This window comes from Odontomachus brunneus, unplaced genomic scaffold, assembly GCF_010583005.1.
Source record: "Odontomachus brunneus isolate Ranch 3 - 2012 unplaced genomic scaffold, Obru_v1 Obru_scaffold_002, whole genome shotgun sequence".
Lineage (NCBI taxonomy): Eukaryota > Metazoa > Arthropoda > Insecta > Hymenoptera > Formicidae > Odontomachus > Odontomachus brunneus.
Window position 1 is genome coordinate 406,954 of NW_022639452.1, and position 24,855 is coordinate 431,808.

Here is a 24,855-nt window from a genome sequence, read left to right on the forward strand (position 1 = left end):
TATATATATATGTATATATATATATATATGTATATATGTGTGTGTGAGAGTGAGTGAGTGTGTGTGTATATATATGTGTATATGTGTATATATATATATATAATATATATATATATATATATATATATATATATATATATATGTGTGTATGTATATATATAATATATATATATATATATATATATATATATACACATATATATATATGTATATTATATATATATATATATATATATATGTATGTATGTATATATGTATATATATTATACCATATATATATGGTATAATTCTTTATTACACTTTATTCCTCTTATAAGCAATGACAAAATAGCATAAGAAAATTCTAGCAGAAAGTTCATTAGCAGCATATGAAAATGAACAGTTTTTGTTGCAATGTCAAAAAGAAAATTAATAAAATGTTTTTGTATTAAATTTGTGAGTACGTGAAATTTAGGTCTTATAGTAAATAACTTTATTATTGTTTTGAGATATTCAGGATATTCATAATCCGTCCCATCTTTTTTTCAATAGAGGTACTCTTCCCCCTATTGGAAATGAACATTATCATTCTACGCAAAGAGAGAGAGAGAGAGAGAGAGAGAGAGAGAGAGAGAGAGAGAGAGAGAGAGAAAAGAGAGAGAGTGACTAGCTACGATAATTGATTTCTAGGAAAATGTAATCTGTATGTTAAAATGAAATGCGAGCATAACAACCAGTATGTTCGACGACGTTTGCATTATTTTCTTTTACTACTATGAATTACAATTGATAGCAAATCCCTGTCAATAAGTGCAAGTTTAAATATGATTTTTAGATATTTCTACTATGGTCAAGATATAAGTTGTGTATAACTATATAAATAACCACTTCTAATTATAATATTAATAATATAAAAAAAATATGTAATATTGTATATTACTTATAATAAGATAGGGCTTTTAACACTAAGAATTATTATTAATAGTTAAAGTTACAAAAGCCATAAGTTAATTTTTTAAGCGACATGTGGGGAAGTCAATCCTCAATTATCACAAATCCTACGATACCTCATTACATCATTATCCGAATAAGACGCTAGCCGAACATAGCAACTGGTACATCAATGAAACATAGCATACATTACATTAATGAAGTTAAATATGCGGTATTATAGAATGATCTATACTATACACACAAGCAAGCTGATGCCAGAATATGTACATGTTTCAAGAAAACAATAATGTCGTTTATATTATATGAGCCATAACGTCAATAAAGAAACAACTGAATATATCTATCCCTGGAAAAAGGAGACTATCACGAACTGGATAATAACGGGTTGGCCATGGAACTGCCAATTTTGTTTAATAGCCAATATGACAAAAGAAATCATAATTATAGTAACTCTTGCAATAGTAGTGTTATGGCGATGAACGTTACTTCAGTCTGTGAACCCATGCAAATTCTCGAGAAAAACGTAAGTTGACATCGTATAAACATTGAAATTCTACGCTTTACTGTTTAATTATCGTTCAAATAATATATTACTTTGGTATATTTTATACAGGTGAACATACTCAAGACGGAAAGTTGTAGTTTGGACGTCGATCTTAAATTTCGCGATAAACTCGAGTGGTTTGGTAAAATGTCGAGTAGGCTGACGGATAAAATTCAATCGTTACTATATTTATCTGAAAATTACAGTTCCGTGAACAGTGATCTTAAGCAATTTGTAAATGGGATTGTTAATCTATGGATTTCTGTTAATAAACAGGTAAAGCATCTATATATTTTATTTTTGTGATAACATCTGTTATATAATTTATTATATGAGGAAATTTCTTAATTATTTTCTACATATAAATATTTACACTGATATACTGATCATACAGGTATGTGAAAAATGTTCCAAAATTCGAATGGCTAGCCGCAAGTTATCGGGAGTGCCGTTATCGTTGCTGCTTGAAAAGATAAAGAAAGAGAGTTCTTTGGCGAAAGAGTTACTGAATACTCATGAGCACGGATACAGTCGTGAACATATCGTCAAGTGTTACGCTTTGCTCGATGAAATTGAAGATTTATTGAGCAATCTAAAAAGATGCGATCATAAGGCACGTATTTATAAATACTGCTTTCAAAGTCGCACGTTGTAAGGACGATTCGCAAGATAGAAATCGAGATTGATCTTCTATAAATAAAATTATATAATAAATCTTCTCTCGATTTGCAGTTACAACATTATTTAGCTATATCCAAGTTGATTCCATTCCTTGTCAAGCTAGAAGCGGCCGTAGAGGTGTACGCTTCTACTATCGAAGTATCGCTAATGAACAGAGCCGAATGTACAGAATTACATGTTTTTACAATCGTTGCAAAACTTCTCACTGGTGAATTATTAGATGACGAACCTATGAATCCATATCGTGTATTAGCAGATAACGCACCCAAGAAACCGGTTTTCATCGTCAAAACTAAACGCAGAACGGACGTTCATCATTGATGTCAGTATAAACCATAGACATAGTAAGAATAGACCGAGCATGAGACGCTTTCCACCTGAAGTTCAGGTAGAAAGAGACAGAAGATAAGTGCCATGTATCTTTCTCTCTCACTCTTCCCTAGTTAGAGCGAGAAAGCTACACTGCACTTATCTTCTGTCTTTTTCTGTATCTGCTTTCTGTTCTTTTCTACCTGATCTTCAATGTCAAGTAGAGACACACTCGGTCTATTCTTACTATGTTTATGATATAAACAGCGATGTAAAAACGTTACGAAGATATTCTGTGTCTTGTGCAAAAGTCGCTATTGGCGTTCTCTCTCAGCGGAAGAATAACGATTTCATAAACAACATAATAAATATCTATATGTATTTTAGTAATAACTTGTATTTGGCAACGTGTCGTAGACACCAGCACGTCGAACAAATAAAATCTCAAGGAATGGAGCTCTTATCTCTTAGTACTATACAATATATCGCAGATAGAACGATCATAGTGCCAAAATCCGACGTAATAACTTCTATTAGTATTATACATTCATTCTGATATCCCTTAAAGTACTACGTACCGTTTTGCAAATGTAATCGCCAATTTCGATATTCAAAGACTAGATTAAAAGATACCCTCAAGGTCAGGAGTAGGACAGAGCGGCGCCAGTCTCAGCGTGAGGTCTTTGTGACGCAGAAATTCTGGAGGAAGAAGAGGTTTCCTTCTCTAAAAAAAAAATATAAAAATATAACATTAACCTCCCATCATATAGATATAGAATATATGATAACTAAGAAAAGTAATGAAAAGATTCTTTGATATAAAATTGAAATATAGGAGAGAATGTCACTGTTATGACTAACCAGTGGAGACTGAGCGGTGTGTGTGACATTGGTAGCGATAGGTGCCCAACCTTTTGTGTTCAAACATTTGTAACACGACTTAGGTTCGCCCAGGCAAGCCGAATGGTATCCATGACCACAACCAAATACCACTATGTGATCGGAACAATGCGACAATGGTTGTCTACATATCGGGCAGGTTACAGAAACGTTACCGCATGCTCGACCGGCGTCCCTAGGTAGAAAAGTAATTATTATTCATAAATAAAGGAGATATTCATAATACTCGTGTATGAGTACTCGTATATTATTCTAAATTTCCACACAGTACCTCAGAGATTTCTCTAGAGCCTTGTGCAGTTCTAAGCTCACTAATCGTGCGGTGGTCTCGACTAGGGTCTGCTCGTATCGCGACTGAGTGAGAACTCCGGATAATAGTTGTCGTATGTCACCCATTGTCCCGCTCGTCGCCAAAGGATTCCTCAGAATCTGTTCCAATATATTCGACAGAATGGAGGTGCCACTCAGTGATTCTAGAATCAATCTCAACAGCTTTCCACTTAATTTGTCCATCTGTGGTTTATTGTTTTCGGAATGTGATCGAAATACCGCTTCAATGAGCGGCATCCAGTCTAAATTTCCTGCCGATCTTCGGCATATTCCCGCGAGTTGTGCAGCAGCGTGTACAGTTTCGCTCTCTGAAGCCTTATTTTGTTGATAGAGCTCCAGATAATTCTCAAATTCCTTCAGTAGAAGATTAAATGCGTCTTGATAATTGCCCAGCTTCTCTAGCATTACCGCCTCCGCGTCCTTACATTTCCACTTTTGAACGAGCTTCAATGCTTCATCTAATCTGCAACCATGCGGCCCGTGTATATGAGCCACTACGCATTCCGGTTTCAACTCGCACATCAATGTCAAATATCTCTCCAAGTGTTCAGTCGATAATTCCAAAGAGACATCCTCTTCTTTATATTGTGCGATCTGATATAACGCTCCTAGCAAGTTATACTCTAAATTTAAATTATTGCCAAGATTTTGCAGTATCACATTGATTTTACTTTGCAGTCGCGTCGCGACGATCGTGGCGAATTGATTCGCATTAATCGTCACGAGAGTCGGAGCGTGAGCCGACACAACTTGGTCCAACGAAGCGGCTGGCAGATGTTCGAGCCAGGACCATATATCGTGATGCCTGGACAATTCTAAAATCATACATTTACATACTGCTACCCAGTCTTCTCTCGCGCTGTACAGTAATTCCGCGACTCTTATACTGCAATACGAAATAATCGTGATAATGCGTAATGCAATGCGATTATCAATCATGAAAAGTATCTTGAGATAAATATACTTACAAACCCGCTCTATTTGCTAAATTCAGTAAAGTGTTATCGGAGATGTTGCACAGCTTTTTAGAATGCAATAATCCCAATATAGCGTTTTCTCTCTCAGTCTTAAAGTCCTTCAACATTTCCACATGTAGATCGATGCACAATACATCAAGCATTTTATTCAACATACTGGACTCCAATATGACGGTACTCTCGGATACTTCGTTTGCCACAAATATAAGAACCATAAACTGTTGCTCCAGCGTGATGTAATCGGTGTTTTTTGGACTGAGCGGTGTGCTAGGCATAACGATACTTAACAAAATATCTATAAGCCGCTGCCTGTGTCGGAGACCCATTTCGGAAGTAAATTCTGGCTCCTGAAAAGCGATGGCTATCACGTCGAGAAAGCCCTTCGCGTCAAATTGCAGGAGTGTCCTCAAATACGGATACTGTCTCTCTGTATCGTTTGCTAGACTGGAATGTTGGGAGAGCAAAGCTCTCAGTATATCCGCTTTCGCTTTTTGCGGCATATCCTCAGGAAGCTCGTCTTTAGGGAACCCGCGACCAGCAAGGCAACAACTGGTATAAACCAGAATGGCATTCCCAAGTTTTATACTATCTCGGGAAAGAGCGGTCGTTGCGTCATACAACAAATTCTGAAGTACCGGAACCAATTGATGAATCGGCGCAGTAAAATCGCCAAGCGCCGTTGTTTGAAGATGGATGAGCGCTTCCCAAAGCCCTCGTTGACGACAGATTATTGTCACCTGTAAACGAATATGGGCATTATCGAGTTTAAAACGTCCGTTTGTTCACACGGGTTATGTATTGGAAAATATACTCGCCTGATGAATGTCTAAGCAATCTACGTTAAGCAGAACTATGATCGCTTCCAGTGAGTCTACTTTGTTCTCCTGATCGTACAGAGAGACTAATTGTTGGGCGATTAACGGTGGTAATCTGGATTGAAGGCTTCCGTCTAGTAAAGGAGCTTCGAGAGCGTGCAAGTAGCTTGTTTTTAAGCTTTCCGTCTCGAACACAATGTCCCATAACTTTCCAAACAACAAATCTAAGTTTTCCAGTTGAATGCAATAATCGACGCAGGTGAGCACTATTGTATCGTAGTCCATATTTTCGTCAATTAAACACTGATTCAGCTCATCCATGTATTGAATTAGTACTTGACAGACTTTATCACGTGCTATTTGCTTACGACGCTGTTTAGAACCCCGTAGGCCGATCACCGCTTTGCCTTTATCTTGATAAAAAGAGAGACCTAATGCTAACGCTTCAGGAAAACGCTTCTGAAAAGTAAATGGAACAGTTTATTCTGAGTTGAAAGTGCTTGCTATTGCTTTAAACTGACCTGCATGATCAGATGTTGTATCCTTTCAGTCCATGTTCTTATACAAATCGCATGCAAACTTTTTGTACCTAATAATAACAGCTGCGTGCCAAATACTACAACAGTATTGTAGCACGCTCGTTCGCCAGCTAATGCCATTGCCTTATATAAAAGAAAAATATAACATGTAACAATTCGCACATATGCTGTGTGTGAAACGATGAAGAATATTGTATTTCTCTCGCGTACCTTAGAAACATTCCCGCCAGTAGATAGTCCCTTAAAATGACTAGAAGCATAAGAAATACCGACGCGACTCATATCCAATGTTTCTAGATTATCCTGCGCTCTTACGTCTAATAAATGCAGCTTCTCTTGCGTATCCAGCACTATGAGAGATCTTGGATTTAACCATCTCAAATTACTTATCGTATACGGTAGGGTCATCCGCCGAAGAGGAGATAATTTTACACGCGAGCCTACCTCGGTGTACACCTTGTTAAGAAGCATTTCGACCTCTTAATTTGACTTTAATAAAGAGCGACCAAATAATATATGATTATTAAATGAGGCAGTACTTGGTAAAAATGCACCACGTTGTCTCTCGCAAGCGCCAGTACAGGATCGATCACGCGAGTGATCCCATCCGCTGTCTGTATAACAACCAACTGCCAAGATAGTTGTGGAGGTGCTGCTGCAGCACCGCATAACGGATGACTCAACACAACTCGCATTCTCGGTCTTATGCAAACTACAATTACCTACGAAATAAGATAAGTCAAATAGTAACGTATATGTTCAACATTAACTATCGTATTCAATGTGAAAAACAACCTTCGATAATGTCGCCATTGCAACTAATGTATAATTTTTCAACGGATGCGACGGCAGATGATTCAACAATAAAGGCTCAAGAGTGCACACTTCGCCTTTGGAACCACTAAACAGACATCTACTTTCGCAACCTCTCATACCCATGACTCTAGTAAAGTTCAGTTCAAACACCGACCCACCACTGTCACTGCATAAAGCTGTTTTTGGCGAATCTGTAAACTAAAGCAACTGGCTTGAAACTGTTAAATGAATGGACAAGTTCTAGATATAATGTAATATAGTTCAAACATTGCATTTTCATACTAGAGAATCAATGGCAAGATGTACCTTAACGTGTAACACAGCAGTATCAAGTGGGTGTACATCAGTGAGAACTCTTAAAACCTTCCCATTACTGCTATCTAACATCAGAATATGTCCTCTGACAAAACCAGCCAATATTCTGCTGCCTTCATGATTGAAACAGAGGGCAGAAACAGAACCTTGATGTCTCGCTTCCTGATCACACCATCGCAAAGTTTGTGATGAATCAAAGCCAAGTATTAAACCATGACTAGTGCCAATCACCAACATATTCCCCCCAGCTGCGACTGCACTAGCAAATCCAGCATTGACTCTTTCCTATATCACAAATCACATTTAGTGACTAGATAACACAAGACATTTAACTGATACATGTAGGTTTTGAGAATTTTGAGAATGTATAAGGGAAAAAAATATATGTAATGTATTCCATATAACAGCTGCTTACATTGGCTGATACAATTTGTGACGATATCCCCTTTAGTATGACATGCCTTAGAATAACACCTGAAGAAGTCTTTTGCGTGGCTTTCGAAGATTTATTTAACGAATTCAAAGACAAATGACTGCCAATGCTTGTGGTTTCACTACTACCGAGTCTCTCTCCCACTGGTATACCGATATCATCATCCGTTTCCGACAATGACTCATAATCAGGTTCCAACAATATACTTTCTAAGGTGGGTAATTCTTCCACGATTGGTATAGCATATTCAGTATTATCTAACTAGAAGGAATGAGAATTATGTGACCACTATACTCAGGCTAGAATAGCCTTAATAAGTTTTACTAATATTACAGTGAAATAAAGAGAACTGTAACAATTAGTGGACGAAGATAAGATGACATAGATAAGAATGCAGGAAATAGTAATTGTCTAATTTGTATTAATATAAAATTATAATTATAGCTTTATAGTATAAAACTTATCGTGCACACAGATAACCGCTAATGTAATATGAGTACCTCCTCGATGTCTAAATTAATAGCTTCTGTAACAAGGGATTCTTCGGCGTAATTGTCGGACGCAAAACCATTCTCGGCCATTTTATATTATCTCAATCCTGTCAGTGCTCATGTACATACATAAATATTTGACAATTATTTGACACTTTTGTTTTCATTCTACATATTCGCGAATAAAGTTATCTATGAACGACATTGCGCAGAACCATTTGAGTTCCAGTCTGGCCAATAGCGGGCGTACTGCACGTCTCTTTATTGCGTTCCAATAGGATTCGATATTGACTAGAGAAAAGAGGAAGAAAACATACGACTAATGAACTTTACTAGTTCTGTAACCAAACACGCTCGTCACCAGATAATGCAAATTCATTGGCGTCACATCTGACCATATGATCTCGATATGTATTATGGTCTAGGATATTGTGAAGTCTGTGGAAGAATCAGGATGATTTGTTAGTGAGTTATCTGAGTCATCGAGAACAGAACGAATACCCTGATATATAGAGAATTGCACGCACAGCAAGATTTCTCTCTATCACCAAAGACTTAACAAATTGTAACGATACATATACTAAAGAAACGAGGTTTGATACGTTTGACAGTATTTACTATTATTACGAGAGACTTTTCTATCCGCTGCACGTACGGTAGGTTATAAAATAGTTTAGATACAATGAATATTAGCATAGCTAATGGTCCAATAAGAGAACAAATTATTCAAAAATAAGTTCTCTCACTGGACTATCGGCTACGTTCTAAAATTCATTGTGTCTAAATCATTTTGTGACCCACTGTACATAGTAAGGATAAGTTTGTCGTTTTTATAATTTACAAGCGACAACGAGAACTTTCCCTTATCTTTGAGTCGCAAACTTAACGAATTTTATAATATATCATAAAGATATATAGATCAGGTGATGAATTGTTTGCCTAGTGCGAGTACATAACCTGTGACATGAGATCTATAATCAGTTGTTTTTTTCTTTTGGATTAGATTTAGGGCCTATTGTTCCAACTTCTTGATAAACTACCTAAGAGTTACATCTTGTGTCTGTCTTTGAGGGAGAAACGAAGCAGACACACGATTTAACTGCCAGGTAGCTTACCAAGAGATTGGAACAATCAGTTTTTAGCTATTTGGTAACTTAACACTTCAAACTGCAGGTTATTTTAAAACGTGATAAATGATAAAAAAAGTATGTGCTAATATTCTACAAAGTCAATTATCTTAATATTCTCCTATTGTTATTTATATGTTGATAAAATATATGTTGATAAAATAGTCTTATCTACAACAACTAACACAAGTATCAGTTGTCAAACAAATTTTAATATTGCATCTGTTTTCTTTCTTGCAGGTTAAAATGGTGAAACTATATGCTCTAACAATTTTATATAAAAACCCTACATCGGTGACGCAGTTGGCAGTTGCTTATGATGTAGAGTCATTTTCATTCTTTCAGAAAAACAGTATTAAGGAATTCATGGGCTTTGTCAGTAAGACTATTGTGGAAAGAACGCAGACAAGTGCTAGGCAAAGTGTCAAAGAAGGAGGTAATTGTTACAGGAATATTTTCAGCCTCAAATTTTTGATATCATAAATAGCTCAAGTCTTTTGATATTGTTGATTTGAAATATTGTTTTATTGAAATTTTTCTGAATGACATGATTTTATTTCTTATGTATAGTTTCTTATGGTTTCTTATGTATAGTTTCACTGTTGAATATGAGGTGCCTTACAAACCTCATCAAGATTTAGGATAGTATATTTAGCATTGTAGAGAGGTTAAGTAAAAAAGATCAAGTAAAATAAAGTTGTGATGTTAACTATGATAAGTTTAGAACAATTATAAATAGGGACAGTGGAGATAGACTTAAGAAACGTTTATGTAGGAGATATAGGAGAGATATGTGGATGGATGTATGAGTTATAGAAATATTCTAAACCAAGTCCCCTTCTCGGCTATGTATGCAAGCTGAAGAAAATAAAAATACTATTACTACAAACTTCAAGAGAAAGTGTTACCGACTGTACAGTCCATTGATTATATAAAAGCAGATTTTTTCAATCTCTTGGTAAACTAACAGTTGTCGTATGTTTATCTTTGTTTAAATTGAAGAAAAAACAAAGACCTATGACTTAACTGTTAGCTTACTAAGAGAAAAATTAGCCATTAACTATTAGGTTACCAAGAGATTGGAAAAATCAACCCTTAACCAGCAAACTATACATAAGAAATAAAACCATAAGAAACCATAAGCCAACCAATCGGCCCTAACTATATATGAGGTTTGTAGTAGTAATAGTATTTTTATTTTCTTCAGCTTGCATACATAGCCGAGAAGGGGATTTGGTTTACAATATTTCTATAACTCATACATCCATCCACATATTTCTCCTATATTTCCTACGTAAACGTTCCTTAAATCTATCTCCACTGTCCTTATATATTATTCTAAACCTTGATGAGGTTTGTAAGGCATCTCATATTCAACAGTGAAACTTGTTATTTTAGTAATATTCTCAGGAGATATGTTTTCTTGTTCAATATGGAATGTGTTGCAAAATTTATGGAGGAAAAGTGATGTCAAATTAATCACCCGAATGTATACATTATTTTTTTGTGTAGAGTACATGTGCCATGTGTACGTGCGTGCCGATAATCTAGCCGCAGTTCTCATCTCGGATCATGAGTATCCTAGGAGAGTCGCTCACACTTTGCTCACGAAGGTGATGGACGATTTTGCGACGAAGCACCCGCCATCAACGTGGCCCACGTTGCGGGAGGTCACATCTGATTTTCGACAAATTAATACGTATCTAGCCAAGTATCAGAATCCGGTCGAGGCGGACGCGCTCACCAAGATGCAAAACGACCTGGACGAGACGAAAATTATCTTGGTAAGAGTTGGTTTATCTCTCTCTCTCTCTCTTTCTCGTAAAGGACAATTTACTCGATAAGAACGTTAACTTCACTAAATGATTACTGCATGAATACTTAGAACTCTGTAATATGCTTTACTAGCACAATACGTTAGAGGCGGCACTCCAGAGGGGTGAAAAACTGGATGATCTAGTCGCCAAGTCGGAGGGACTCAGCGCTCAGTCAAAGGCGTTTTACAAAACCGCGCGAAAAACCAATTCCTGCTGTAGTTTAGCTCCTTAGAACGTTAATTTTTTTTTTCTTTTACGCGCGTGTTTCAGCGCCCCGCCGCTTCAATATTTCGCGATAAATGTGACTTTGTAACCTTAACTGAAATGTTATTTATATGATTCACGGAAAAGATGAAAGAGTGGAGCAGGAAGAAGAAGAATTTAACGAGCGAAGAGAGATTATAACAAAGTATCTATATCAATTGATCGAACGTATTAAGATTCCTGATCCCTCGCTGTAGTTATATTGAATTAGGAGATCAGAAGCGAGTGATAACTTGCGAGAAGAAACAGATTTACTTCAATATATAGAGTAAAGAGAATAAAAAAAAGTTGTTCAACTTCTCGCTTCTGATTTCTAAGCAGGAACCTCTTCTGAATTCCCGACTTTTCAAGGGGCATATAAGAAACTGCCGATTCCTTCAAACTAAGTGGAATTTTGTAAATGGATGTTACGCGCCCGTAGATTCATCTACTGCGAGAAACGGTCCTAAGTAATTGCGGTTACACATGAGAATTATTTCCTTGACGTGCTTCGTACAAGAAGATATGGACTGTAATTGAATTCATGTAAGATAAAAGAAAATTCGAGTGTTGAACTGTGTCAAATGCCGCCTTAAACACATTCCGAATGTATGTGTACTCTTTTTAAAAAGAATGCGATTGCAATTGTGCAGATATGATGCGATAAGATAATTTAAATATTGTCGATTGGATCGATCGATATTTGTATTTGAGTGACTAGTTTTCAATTTGTCTAGTATGATTAGTATGAAGTAAAAAACTTGCGTGAATTTCGCAAGATATAGTTGACCTTTCGTTTTCAACAAACGAATGACATTTTGGTAATCGCTCTGCAATAATTTTACATTTATAATCTCGCAATTTTGCTACTACCGTTACATTGGAAAATCATCCATGTTGTTGTATAACTCCAAAGAGGTTTGTTTAAATAATTTGTCTGATACATTTGCAAGGTAAATCTTATTCTTTTTTATATAGATTATTGTATTAATAGAGACCATAAATACAAGAAATGAATATTATCGATGTCTATTACGTTATATATTACATCAAATCAATAAATAAAATTGAGATTATTTGTCGTCTGAATTTCAACGTGAAAGACTTCGACAATGTGTCTTAACAAAAAAAAGAAAGAAAAAAAAGAGAAGAAAATAATACACGAGGAAGGTAAAGGTCCTTACATTTCTGGGCAAAAGAGGAAGATGATTCGATGAAGGTTCTAAGATGCGGATCCTAGCGCGTAGTAGATAGAAAAAGCATTATTGGTGTCTGCAACGAGCTCGGGGCCCTCGTTTTAGGCTTTTATTGATCAGTTTCTTTTTTATGAAAAAAAAAATGATATATTCTGTGTATGATATTTAAGTGACCACATTGTAATCTTTATACTATGTATGTTGAAAAATGTCACACGTGAGGCAGTAAATATATTAATATATTTTCAAATCATGTTAATGTTATATGTGATGTATTTGATGTATTTTACGGTAAGATTTTTCACACTTTTTTTGCGTAATTTACCGTTAATAATAATACAGCAAGAAATTTCTTGCTAGACAATAGTTTTACTTTGCTGTCGGTTGTCGCGGCTCTCATCACTATACTCGAGATATATAAAAATACTTTGTGGACTCTATTATTTCCGATGACGGAGAAAATCTGCTGGTTTTGCTTTTTATATTTCATGAAACATATAGATTGTATGTACAAAGTTAAATATTTTATAAAATTCAACGATCACTCTTCTCGATCACGAAAAATAGACAAAGTTGCAACTAACGTAAAAATGATAGTAATGAAATGCTTCAAAAAGTATTTTAAAGATCAAAGTCTCTAATTTTCCAAAGATGTTGTCGAACATACAGTTCACTTATTTTTTTACAGTGTTTTATAAACATAAATGGCGATTTGTCAAATGTAAGAGTTCTTTGAAAAGTTTAACAAATCGTGCTGCGTGAAATAAAAAGCACACACGTGTGAGGTTTATATTATTTAAAAGCGTAAACTTTCCCATTTAAGATGTAAACTCGCAGATTTTATATAAATATGATACGATTTTTTTCACCAAGTTATAAAATGCTGAAACAAAAAGTTTCCTTCGGCTTTAATCGCCCGTAATAAACGAATGAATCAATATACAACATTCGCTAAGCAATGAATAAAAAGTTTAAACCTTCCTTTGTTAAATACGTTTATTATATTTTTGATAAATGTACATTTTTGATGTAAAAATTCAAATAAAGTTGAAAGATGGACAGCTACTATTTCGTATTTAACTCGATATTTTGACAATAAATCATAGCAACATTATAAATTTAATATCTCTAGAAAGCAGAGACTTCAAGTTATAAAATACTTTTTGAACCATTTTGCAATCATTATTTTTTCGAAAGTATAGCTAGCATATAGCTTGTTGAATCTTGTCTATGTTTCAATCAGAGAAAAGCCTGAGAGCGGCCACCAGCTCGATTTTAGTGGCCAGAGCTAGGCGCTAAACCCTGGTAAAAAGATTTATAGAGAACGATAGAATAAAAATAACCATTTTCTATTGTTTTGAATATGGATTTGGTTCGTGAATTTACAAAATGTGAATAGTATTCTATCATATACAATAGAATACAATAGAATACAATAGAATTCTATCATATACAATAGATACTGATAGAATTTCTATCGTTAGTTTCCTATAGAATACAAAATCGGGTATAACCAGATAAAGTACGATAGGATTCATATCTGAACTTGCGAGCGTGAACGATATAGCTTAAAGAAAACTATTCAAATTGATAGCGCTATCAGGTTGGTGGCCGCTCTCATGCTTCTCTCTGATTTCAATTTAAAAAAAAGTACCTAAATACTGACCATCCGTTGAATCACACTACTCTGGTAAAAAAAGTTGATAAAGAACGATTGAGAACGATAGAATTTCTATCAATTTGTATTGTTTTCTATAAGGTCTATCGTTCGCAAACGTCAGCATTCGCAAGCATCAGATATAAATCCTATCATATTTTATCTGGTTCTATAAGAATCGGGTTCTATTTGTATTATATAGGAAACTGACGATAGAAATTCTATCTATTCACTATCTATTGTATTCTATTGTATACAATAGAATACTATTAACATTTGTGATTTTACAAATCCATATTCAAAACGATAGAAAACGAACTTACCAGGGCAAACTTTTTTTACCAGGGTTATTTGAAAAACAGATGGAAGATGCTTGACCCTTGTTGAGTTGTACTACGATTTCAATTCTTTGACGATGGAGACGAATTTAAAACTAAATGTCGATATCGGAACCTATTTAGCCGAGACTCAAACTATACTTAACCAACTCACCTTTCTCGACGAACGAGTTTCTATTCGATACTGCTAGATGGCGCCAGGCAGTCTGTTAGCGCAATTGAGTGTTTAATAATTACTGATATAATAAGAACACAGTATGCTATTTAGATAATAATTTCATAAAGTAATAAATAAAAAATATTTTTTAAAGTGACAGGATTTTTCAGTCAAATATATCATTCAAGGACTGCTTGAAAATCTTTTGTAGGGTCGTTTTATTGTATCATCTATACATATACAAGAACTTAATCCATTTTTTGCTCTAAAACACCTTTAATCAGTTTTCATCTTATTGTATGGCGTATATATTCTCTAATTTTATAAACTCACATGTATTTTCATATTGTGTAATATATTTAATAAAGTTCCAAAGTTTGCAATATGTTTAGCTTTAAAATTACTAACTTTCTTTCTTTATTACTTAGCGAGAGACAGCGTTATACTAAATCCTATAACTAAATTTTTCAATAATTATGAGTATTACGTTTCCGCATAATTTTTTCAGGGAGGAACGTTCCACTCCCGTACCGAACGAAATAAATACATCACGAGCGATATTGCGATTTTCATTTGCCTTACAAAAATAAAAATTTAACTATAATACAATATTACTTTCAAACTTTTCGTTGCTTTTAAGTTTAGTCTACATCTATCAGGACTGTTTTCTAATTATGCTGTGTACGTTCCAGTCTTTACCCGGAAACGCGAGTTTTCCGTCACCCGTATACGTGTCTGAGCTATCAATTTCGCAAGATTTCACTGATGTGATTTCTAATAAAAACTACATGTAATAAAAATTAACAAAATCTAAGCGACGTTATTACTGATTTAGCAAAAAGAAATGAAGAGAAATCGCTATAACTACATTAAGAGGAACGAATAAAAAATTCCTCTAGAGAAGAAACAAACCGTTAATTCTTTGCGGATCAAATACTGTAATACATTCCAAATTCGAGTTTGTTGAAGTCTATTTGATCGGGTTCTGCCTGTCTAATAACATCGCCCGTGTACGTTCAGCTGGCTAATCCGTCGTTGTGGGTATAATAGTCGTGGAGGGGACGGTGGTGGACGTAGAAGCCAGGATCGCGTCCAAGTCCTCCTTGGATAGATGGTCTTTGAGCCAGGCGTCAATTACCGGCACGTTCTCCTCGTTCCACTTGGTCTCCTGTTTGATGACCTTGAGCGCCTTCTTGATGATAGCATCCGCTGTCTCAAACTCGTTTTGGTGGTCCATGTATAGCTTGCTCACCATGTCGTAACCTTCCTGGGTGTTGAAGGACGACGTGGCGAAGTTAACGATGCCGTCCCACAAGTAAGTCTTGTTCTCGAATCGCTCCTTCACGGTATACCAGTGCTGAATGAGGAAGTTGAAGAGGGTTTTGTAACCGGTCGCGCTGCCGGTCAACATACTGAAGATCAGGTGGATGTCCGCGTCCGTAAAATTCTCGTTCTGATCCAACACGGCTACTTGCAGCAGTCTGACGAGCGAAAGGAGAATCAAACAAGGCGACGTTTATTTATTTATTGTCATGGTTGAGCTCGCTCGTATTGCTGTAACCGTCGCTCTTTTTCTCTTTGGTTTTCGCGAGGAATATTTATGGACGGGTAAATTAGACTCGCGTTATCTCGAGCGGCCCTTTGTCGTTTGGTTTCTTATTCAAATGACGCCCGCGCATTAAACTTTCAGATGACCGCGCTTCGCTTTAAACGAAGCGCAAGTTTCAGTTCATCGGGAACACGACGGGCTCGTGCAGGAGTTGGCAGTGAGATAGATAGAGAAAGAGAGAGAGAGAGAGAGAGAGAAAAACAGATAGAGAGAAAGAGAGAGCGACTACGTACAACCTCCGTTCGAATGCGCTTTGCGAAATAGACACAGAGTTTGTCTCGCGGCAAAATCAAAAAAGTCGCGTCCATTTCGCGAATTATACCTACCTCTCGATCTTGTTCGCGTCTTTCGGACAGCCGGCTAATGTCTTCAGGAGGTAGGTCCGCTCGTTTTGCTTCCTCGCCAAGCTATTCTGCGGGAAATTTATGACGCGCTGCAATCCAAATTCCCATTCATCGTCGGTGCCCCATTTGAACACTGGGCAGAGGAATTTATTGGCGACCCTGTACAGCAGAATTTTTTTCTAACAACTTTTATCGATAAAGCGTTTTTTTTTCTTTAATTATGTTACTCTATTATGTCTGCGTGATTTTCTCGAAAGAGTTTACTAAAAATACTCCAATTATATGCCAATTACGCGAACAAAAGGAGTCAAGTGTCAGAGAAACGGGTATCTCTCTCTCGAGAGAGTGAATTAATTAAACTTCTGTCGAGTCTTCTTTCGCATTTGTAGGAACTGTCTACTAACGGATTTCCTTTGTCCGGTTCCTCGTCGGTCAACCATTTTTTGAACTGATCCCGGGCTTCTTTAACGCAGGGCTCGTATCCAGCTCGACAGAGGAAGTTCTTGATGAGACCGCGCATATGAGTCTTCCAGGAGGGATCGTTAGGTTGCGCGTTGTCACCAAGCTCTAGATAGAGTGGCTTCAACAAGCTTCTGATGTAAGCCTGGTTACATTGATATCGTGTAATTACTTACTCATTGTCATCAGAATCAAGATACCTTGATATTAGTGGAGTAAAAACATGTATATATTGAATGGAGAACTTTCAAGTGGAATAACGAGAAGACAAATGAAGAATGAAAACCCAAGGAATGTTTGTTAAGGTTACGTTTACGCCAACGTTTCGTTGGTCGCGCATACACGCGCCGACTGATATTCACTAAGTTTAAATTAATTATATATTATGTATATGTATGTGGGTGTGTGTGTGTGTGTGTGTGTGTATGTATGAAATATGACGCCATGCAATTCGACGCGCGTAATCAATATTTAATATCGATTGCACCTGCCGTGCGAATTGAAGCATTCAACGTCGAGATCCAGCGCTGATCACGCTCGCGAACGCTAATGCTCGCTTTATTAATTACGCCCACTCCATCAATTTTCCCGTTTAACACCGATATATTTATAACATCGGTGTTGTTTAAATCGATGCAAATGCCGCTCGACGTTCGATCGACATTGGCATCCACTTACCTCGAATTTCAAATACACGTCCAAACCTTCGATTCGGCGGCCGATGTGGTGGATCATCGTGAACACCGGCTCCCAGACCACATGGTTCCTCTCCTCCTTGAGAAAGAGAGTCATATTCATGGCGATGCCGAAACATAGCTCGCCGGCGTAAGCCAAATTCCACGCGTCGTGCAGGAGTTTCGCTCTCGTCAATGGCGGTATCTTCTCGCGATCCGGACCTTGCAGGTACTGCGAGAGCATCTTCCAGTTGCAGGAGTCGTAATTTACCGGGAACATTCCTGCGGAGGGGGAAACGATTCGACTAGGAGTCTCGCTCGGAAGTGTTGCGTCGTAGTGAAATTTACACAATATATTCAGATTTTTCATCTCCACAATTATCTCGATTTGTAATTTTCGTACAAAAGTGCAATGTCCACGTACCTATCTCTTCGGGATTGACGATTATGAAATTGTCCTCATCGGTGATGTCTGGAATGGTCAAATTCTTCGGCTCGTTCTGCTTCGTCAGCCACACAGTCGGCTTGGTGTTGAAAAAGTTTAGTTTATCCTCGGCCTGCATAACGATCGGGATGTCCCACTGATAGGATATCGTTGCCGTTGATTGCGGAGGTGCGTCTCTCAAGTAGACTTTCTAGGGAGCGAAACATTTTAGAAAAATAGAATAAGATATTTCTTTCAATTTGCTGATCTCTTCGCACATTATTATATCTAAACGAACATTAAGCATATTAGCATAAATGTATTAATTATAAAAAGACTGCAATATACGGACTGCAACAGGTGTGTTGATTATATCTAAAAGTTTAACTTTAAGGAAATGTCTATAAATTTAATGTGTATGATCCAAGCATTTAAATATTTAGTTATTAAATCTGGGATCGCATAGACTCGCGCGTATGAATTGCATGCAGAATAATCGCGTAATCAGTTATGTGTTCTCATAGGAGCGAGACTCGCAAGTATTGCGCAATGCGTGTTTTGTACTAAAGGCATTAGTCCTTGATTGTTTCTTCGGAACGACGCGACGCGGCAGTTGTAGCGCATGTCGCTTCAGGGACCGACGAGCGCTTGTTAGTATAATCAACTGAGGCGTATGCAAATGCCTCTTCACGACCGAACTTATCAATGGTTACATTCCTTCGTTTGCGACGAGCAACACGCTCGTTCCGGACGTAACTGTGCGTTTCATAATTAACGCGACGACTGCCTGCACGATTATATCACGCAATAATATTTCACTGTACGATGTTTATCGTTATTATCCAAATTACTACAATTCTCACTTACTTCTATCTTATACGCGTTGTACATTTTTCCGCGACATTGTTCGACAGTTGTCCCAAATAATTCCTTAAGCCTGGCACCATGTTTTCGATTTTTCTATCTGATCATGATCGTTATTGAAATGCAGTTGTTAAGGTAACAGTACCAATGCCCGGACATTTTTATTGGTTTAGTCTTAAAAAAAGTGAACATTTAAATTTTTAACACATAAAAGATATATATACATTTATTGAACATATATATTTATTCTGTGTTAAAAGTTTAGATATTCGTATTTAAAGATCAATATAATAAGAATGTCCAGGATTAGATACGTGTTCGCGTGGACTGGTATTTTTTACTTCACTATATCTCGATCCCGTTTCAGTCTGCGAATTCTCGCTACAGTAAATGCAACGACTTCCGTTGCCGAGAAACGCCTTGACCGCGAGTAAATAGCACACGCGTGGTCATCTCCGCTATTCGTTATCCGTGCGAAAATCGTATCTAGCTTCGTCCTTGCGGGAAACAACGCTTCTGTCCAGCTTACCTGGCTGAGATTAATTTTTCCAGTTTCGTAATCGCGTATGACCGTGACCAACGGCACTCTGTCCCGGCTGATCCACGGCGCGGCGATGCCGTTGATGGTCAGGCCGGGCGGCAGACTGTTCGTTTCGTTCGCCACGTCGTTCAGGTGAATGAAGATGTCGTCGGCGAAGAATGTCCTGCGGTCTCTGTGAGGCACGAAAGACACGATTTCAAGTTGGACGGAGATCTACGATTGATTTCCGCACAGTGCAGCCGGGAAGCAGTGATACGGAAAAATAACTCCGTCAGTGTAACTGAATTTTCTGTTGTCTGGGGAAAACCAGATGAAAAAACCCAGTCGTAGGGACAGAAAGATTCCCGTGGGGGAGGTTGCTCTCAGTTACCTCAATCGAATTTTAATGCGACCGAACGAATTTTTACGGTCGCAGTAACAGAGGTATTGTTTCTCGCCAGCGAGTTTTTCGTCTGGTTCTCATTCAGTTACACAAAATGAAATTATTTTTACGCGTAAGTGTGCATATATATTGTGTGTGCCAGCGATTTTATCTTTCTTTTATCGCGCTTTTGTATCCATTTGTCAAGTTCAAATAATTGGAAAATTTTTGTCTACAGTTGACTTTACTACAGAGACAATTTACTACGTCGATATGCTAAGTGGTTTCGAGCTTTAAAATCTGCTTCCCGGCTCGCTTGACGAAGGCAATTACTACTCTTTCGATTGTTGATGGAAGAACTTCCTCACGCTCCTCTGGAAAAGGTCGCGACCCAGTGTATAATTGAATGTTCGGAAAACCAACTCGACTGTAAAAAGGATGTAAAAGTACAAATGATAGATTTTGCAGATTCCCATAATTCCTATAATTGTTCGAGACCGAGAGAACTTTCCTTCTCGAGTTGCACACTCGTGAGGATCGAGCTTGTAATTACTCACGCGTATTCGTCTCGATTACCTTTCGTCCACGTCGCTTCTTGCCTAATGCCGGCCACTCTGGAGAAAGGCACGGTTTGCGCGAATTCGTAATACAAAGGATATAACATCGTCATCGGCCACTTTCCTTCCATCTCGTCCGGATTAAGCTGCAGTGTGTTCGACATTTACTTTTGAATTTGAAATTCTACGATCTTACATCATATAAAAGTAGTGAAATCATCTAATCATCTTCTTACTGTTTGTATATATTATACAAAAATAGTATTTTCATACGATAGATTTTTGTGTAACGCATTGAGAAAAAGAATACTTGAAAATTTCTTTGTGGAATATAAACTTTGTTCATAGAAATAAATTTTGATTTTACACAGAGATAAATTTTGGAAATTAACGAATCAATTTTCAAATTATTTTTCTCAGTGTAATATAAACGTGCGAAACAGAATCTTCCCAGAATCGTGATAAAAAAAAATAGCTCTATCTTGTTGCGATGAGGAATTAAATGAGCCAATTAAGCAGCGCAAACTTTATCTTACATCGATCGTCGTCATGGACGCCAGGAACGAATTGAGAGCTTTGTTGATGACCGGTGCGTCATTTCGACGGTACGGCGTGACGGATTGGCCGATCCATTGATAGAGAATTTCGTAAGCTGTGGTCCACATAAGTGGGCTTCTGAGTTCGCTCTCCCTGAAAGGGGAAATGTTTACTTCGTATATATACGTATGATATATACGTATCGCGTGATAAAAATGCTACGAAAGGCTTATTTGTACCGTTCATGTACACGTACTTGATGAACATGAGACCCCAATTATCGGAGGCTTTGGAAACGCTGTACATAGGTATCGCCATCACGTCCAATTTTGGCAAACCGAGCGAGCTGTTGAAGTAGTTCTGCAGGTAATTAACGATCGTCGCGACTTTGTCGGGAACGTCGACCAACGACTCCATGAATTCCTTACGGCCCCAAACCTTCACACGGAGTTTCCGTCCGTCCATTTCGTTGATCTCTATCTTGGGCTCGATATACTCCAGGTCCGATATCACGAAAGCCAACTGATTCGTCGACATCCGCGGCGTCACCTCGAAAAAGTCTCGGACCTGGCCGTTGGAGTAACTTCCGGGGAAATATATCAAAGTGTAAAAGTAACATCCGCAGAGAGAGAGAGAGAGAGAGAGAGAAAGAGAGAAGGAAGACCATCGGAATCGAATGGACATATCTTCGCGTCCGGTGACAAGTGGAGGATCGTGATGTGTGATATTTTGAAGGAAGATGGAGGATTCAATTTTAATTCGGACAACACAAATTACTAAAAATTTATTAAAAGTTCTTGAAGAAGCTCAAAAGACATGTAAAAGAAATAGGATGTCTTTAAGGCACCTTTTAGTAGATTGTGTTATCTGGGAAATCTTGTACATACCTCTCGGTAGACTCTATCGGCATGTTCGCGAGCGTCTTCAAGTTCTTGGGGCGCGCCACACTCAATTTGAACGTCGCTTTGTAGGGCGGCTCGTCCATGCAGGGGAACAACCTTTGTGCGTTGTCTAATTGAAGGTGAGTAGCGAAGAAAGTACTGAAACAAAAGGGATAAGGGCGTCTCGTTGCATTACTGTCTCCGAACCAAGTTCAGAATTAGAAACGACGGACTTCCGGACTGTCTCGAGTTTTACTTGATATCAAGTCCGATATTCAATTCATTGACTTACAAAAGAGACTTGGAAGATCTAGAACGAGCGATTTAAGGAAGTATTAATATATATATATATCACAGCGACTGTTTGATCTGTCTGAAATCTCGTTAAGAAAAGGATCGTCGGTACTCTTACTGCTTTCGTCCATCGGAATCCATGTACGCGCTTTTGTAGAGACCGGCGGTTTCGTTACTGGTGATATTGCCGGTGTATTCGATCACAACTTCGCAGATGGAGTCCTTCTTTAGCATTTGCTCCAGATGGATAATGTACCAGGACTTCCGTTGCTGCCGTTCTATTCTCGCGACATTGACGTTCGGCGGCACGTTCAGCCTCCTTCGCAGCCAATATGCAAGAAAAGACGAAGAGGTTCCCGTTAGAATCTCGAGACTCGTCGTGACGAGCGAACGGAGAAAAGTTTTCACAACGAAAGACGCGAATTTGCAACATTAGGCTTTCACGTTAGTCTTGCCAAGTGTTTCATTCGCTTACGTTAGTTCGGGCGACAACTGAATCAGTCTCGTGGTGGTATTTGAGATTTCAAGATCCGGATGGATGTTCAGGATTATCCTGTCGCTGGTGTCGGACCAGGTGAGGTTGATTTTGACGCGGCCACGGAACTTGGCCTCGTCGACGAGTTCGATGTCCAGTGAGTAATTGGTCGGCGTGACTTCGTTTCTCAATCTATACTGGCGCATCTTCGTGTAGTAGACATCATTTAGATCGATACTGCGCTTCCAGCGCGTTTGGTCCTGCGAGCGCACGAGCATAGTTAGGTTTCTTCCTTTTCATTCCGAATAACTATGTTACTTATACGTTAGTTTCTAATTAGTCGACGTCATACTTTGATGCTTCGTGGTTGGCCGGACGGTATCGCCGACAACAGAACGAGTCCCGCCAGCAACGGTGCCCATGTCATGGTGAATCGTGTCGGGGTGAACCTGCGTTGCAGTCGATATCTGTAGCGTTTATGTAAACGAGCACTCGCTGAACGTTCGCGAACGCGCGCGAGAATAAGATATAAATATTAGATTTCAAGTTAAAATTGTTTATTTCATCGAAATCTCAGTAGAATGAGTTTTGGATCTCTGAGAGAACAATAATGTAAATCAGTTCTTAAAAACCCAAAAGATCAGATCGGTAGATTAAGGGATTAGTTCGGGCGATATCTCTTTCGAGAAGCTTTAGGGAAATGAGAAAAAACAACGACAATTTTTCCCTGGTTCCTCCTTGAAAGAGCAAGTGGAAGATTTTTCCTTTCAACCGCGACAACCTTAATAGAAATCGTATCAGATCCCGACTCCACGAGTGTATCGCGATTCTGATGCTCCGCAGGAAGGATTTACTTCGCGCAGGACGGCGAACGTGGGAAGTCTGGTCGGGCCCGAGTGCTTACGACGTGATCCTCGAAGCGGGCGTGCACGCCCGAGGAGAACAGAGGACGATCTGCGGAGGGCGACGGTGGTTCGGACGTCACCTTATCACCGCACGTCGCTTGACCTTGATACCCTTTTCTCAAGAGACCACTTTTGTCCTCGCTTCCTCGCTTTCTCCTCGGAGGAGTCCGAGTGTCTCTGGAACGACTGTGTGGTAGCGTGGCCGCGCACGAACTGATGCTTCCTCGTCGCCGTGTTCCCGACCGCCGAAAAGCGAGAAGGAAACGTGCGGAAAAGCGTAGGTGCGTGACTGTGACGTAGGCCCTCTCGCTCGCTCGCTCGTTGAATTCAGGCCCACTTAGGGTTGACACGCGGTATTACAAATCGGCGAATGGATTCATCCATTATCCAATCTGGCGATCGCGGCCGCGTCGCCGTTTGAAGGGGAACCTAATCGCGACGAGTATATCCGGAGGAGAGAAGAGACGACGTCAACGGCCAATCTGCGATCGGCGATGTCGATCAATGGGGGAACAAAGAGCGCCCAAGTGCGTCTCAGTGGACCGGCCACCAGCCGGTGTCAGGACCTTGGCGCCATTGTGCTCCCCTTTAGGCTCTTAGCGCGCTCGCGGCTAATACGTCGTCCTCCTCCTCTACGTCGACACGTGCCGCTGATCGACGGCATCGGCTCCTGGTACGGATCCCGGACCAAGCCCAACGTTTGCACTTGCACTCTGCGAGTCGCGCCGTGTCGCCGTCAATTGGACTTGATGAGGTGTTTTGTTCGCGTTCGCTTTTCTCACGGGCTCCTCGCGTGATAACTAGGTCACGACGACCGGCGATTACATCTAGACCGACACGTTTCCAGCGGATTTCAAGGAAAAATTACAAAGTCATAGGAATTCCGGGGGAAAGGGATAGCTTCTTCCTGCGCGTGCACGACTCTCGATTCGCTCTTCAGCCGTTTACCTTATTCTTGATCGAGGCAGTTTCGCTCAGCGAAGACCTAACAGAGGGATCGTCGCATCGGTCTCGCTCTCTGTAGGTGGTGATATCGCGAAACGATATCTCGATTCACGTGTCGCAACCCAGAGGAAGGAGAGAAGGCTGTACTTGCGCGGAAAGCGCGCAGACAGCGATAGCGCACACCGCGATAGCGGGCTTAATTACGAATTACACGGCATAGGAGCGTAGGAACGACGCGGAGAACGACACGCGGAGCTGACGAGCGAACAAACGAACGAAGGGAGCAAAGTGGGGGCGAGGCACTCGCGAGTGCTTCTCCGCCAACATCCACACACCGTGCCGCAGGTGGAACGGCTAATTGCAGTTG

At 38.9% G+C, this 24,855-nt stretch overlaps 4 protein-coding genes across 11 annotated transcripts in view; 2 read left to right on the forward strand and 2 right to left on the reverse strand.

Moving 5' to 3' along the window:
• The window catches only part of LOC116841282 (vacuolar protein sorting-associated protein 8 homolog), a 14,087-nt gene extending 5,781 nt beyond the window's left edge, over positions 1 to 8,306 (reverse strand). Inside the window, exons 1-13 of one of the 3 annotated variants that reach the window (XR_004377532.1) lie at positions 8,093 to 8,306; positions 7,575 to 7,853; positions 7,151 to 7,444; positions 6,824 to 7,042; positions 6,568 to 6,750; positions 6,239 to 6,484; positions 6,011 to 6,151; positions 5,490 to 5,948; positions 4,666 to 5,411; positions 3,639 to 4,583; positions 3,329 to 3,542; positions 2,388 to 3,191; positions 1,755 to 2,302 (exon numbers count right to left, since the gene is read on the reverse strand). Coding sequence is in view for 2 of the 3 variants with exons in the window: in XM_032809047.1 (XP_032664938.1) it covers positions 3,090 to 3,191; positions 3,329 to 3,542; positions 3,639 to 4,583; positions 4,666 to 5,411; positions 5,490 to 5,948; positions 6,011 to 6,151; positions 6,239 to 6,484; positions 6,568 to 6,750; positions 6,824 to 7,042; positions 7,151 to 7,444; positions 7,575 to 7,853; positions 8,093 to 8,173 (3,909 nt within the window). In the remaining variant the exon portion in view is untranslated. Of the gene's footprint in view, positions 1 to 1,754; positions 3,192 to 3,328; positions 3,543 to 3,638; positions 4,584 to 4,665; positions 5,412 to 5,489; positions 5,949 to 6,010; positions 6,152 to 6,238; positions 6,485 to 6,567; positions 6,751 to 6,823; positions 7,043 to 7,150; positions 7,445 to 7,574; positions 7,854 to 8,092 lie in introns of those variants that run through there. The other 2 variants (XM_032809047.1, XM_032809033.1) reach the window with 2 other exon arrangements.
• On the forward strand, positions 204 to 2,503 carry LOC116841300. Its single transcript, XM_032809080.1, has 4 exons — positions 204 to 1,456; positions 1,547 to 1,753; positions 1,872 to 2,090; positions 2,210 to 2,503. Exons 1-4 carry the CDS (start codon positions 1,325 to 1,327, stop codon positions 2,477 to 2,479), a joined length of 828 nt encoding a protein of 275 aa, XP_032664971.1. The 5' UTR covers positions 204 to 1,324; the 3' UTR covers positions 2,480 to 2,503.
• Positions 8,307 to 8,473: 167 nt separating the features above from the next.
• On the forward strand, positions 8,474 to 12,730 carry LOC116842533 (synaptobrevin homolog YKT6). Of its 5 annotated transcripts, none has more exons than XM_032811915.1 (4): positions 8,474 to 8,739; positions 9,451 to 9,646; positions 10,723 to 10,994; positions 11,119 to 12,730. In XM_032811915.1, the coding sequence occupies exons 2-4, from the start codon at positions 9,457 to 9,459 to the stop codon at positions 11,257 to 11,259; spliced, it is 603 nt and encodes a 200-aa protein (XP_032667806.1). In that variant the 5' UTR covers positions 8,474 to 8,739; positions 9,451 to 9,456; the 3' UTR covers positions 11,260 to 12,730. The 5 variants fall into 5 exon arrangements, with proteins under 5 accessions (XP_032667806.1, XP_032667787.1, XP_032667815.1 ...); XM_032811896.1 differs by having other exon boundaries at positions 8,476 to 8,676; XM_032811924.1 differs by lacking the exon at positions 8,474 to 8,739 and adding an exon at positions 8,799 to 8,892.
• Positions 12,731 to 14,819: 2,089 nt separating this feature from the next.
• On the reverse strand, positions 14,820 to 23,779 carry LOC116842494 (aminopeptidase N). 2 transcript variants are annotated; one of them, XM_032811798.1, is made up of 15 exons: positions 23,543 to 23,779; positions 22,991 to 23,087; positions 22,639 to 22,898; positions 22,282 to 22,482; positions 21,876 to 22,028; positions 21,245 to 21,571; positions 20,988 to 21,141; positions 20,471 to 20,597; positions 20,231 to 20,321; positions 19,522 to 19,705; positions 18,129 to 18,339; positions 17,709 to 17,986; positions 16,976 to 17,175; positions 16,554 to 16,730; positions 14,820 to 16,099 (listed from the first exon to the last, which is right to left on the reverse strand). In XM_032811798.1, the coding sequence occupies exons 2-15, from the start codon at positions 23,063 to 23,065 to the stop codon at positions 15,643 to 15,645; spliced, it is 2,895 nt and encodes a 964-aa protein (XP_032667689.1). In that variant the 5' UTR covers positions 23,066 to 23,087; positions 23,543 to 23,779; the 3' UTR covers positions 14,820 to 15,642. The 2 variants fall into 2 exon arrangements, with proteins under 2 accessions (XP_032667689.1, XP_032667697.1); XM_032811806.1 differs by lacking the exon at positions 23,543 to 23,779 and adding an exon at positions 23,420 to 23,471 and having other exon boundaries at positions 15,643 to 16,099.
• Between the last annotated feature and the right edge of the window lie 1,076 nt (positions 23,780 to 24,855).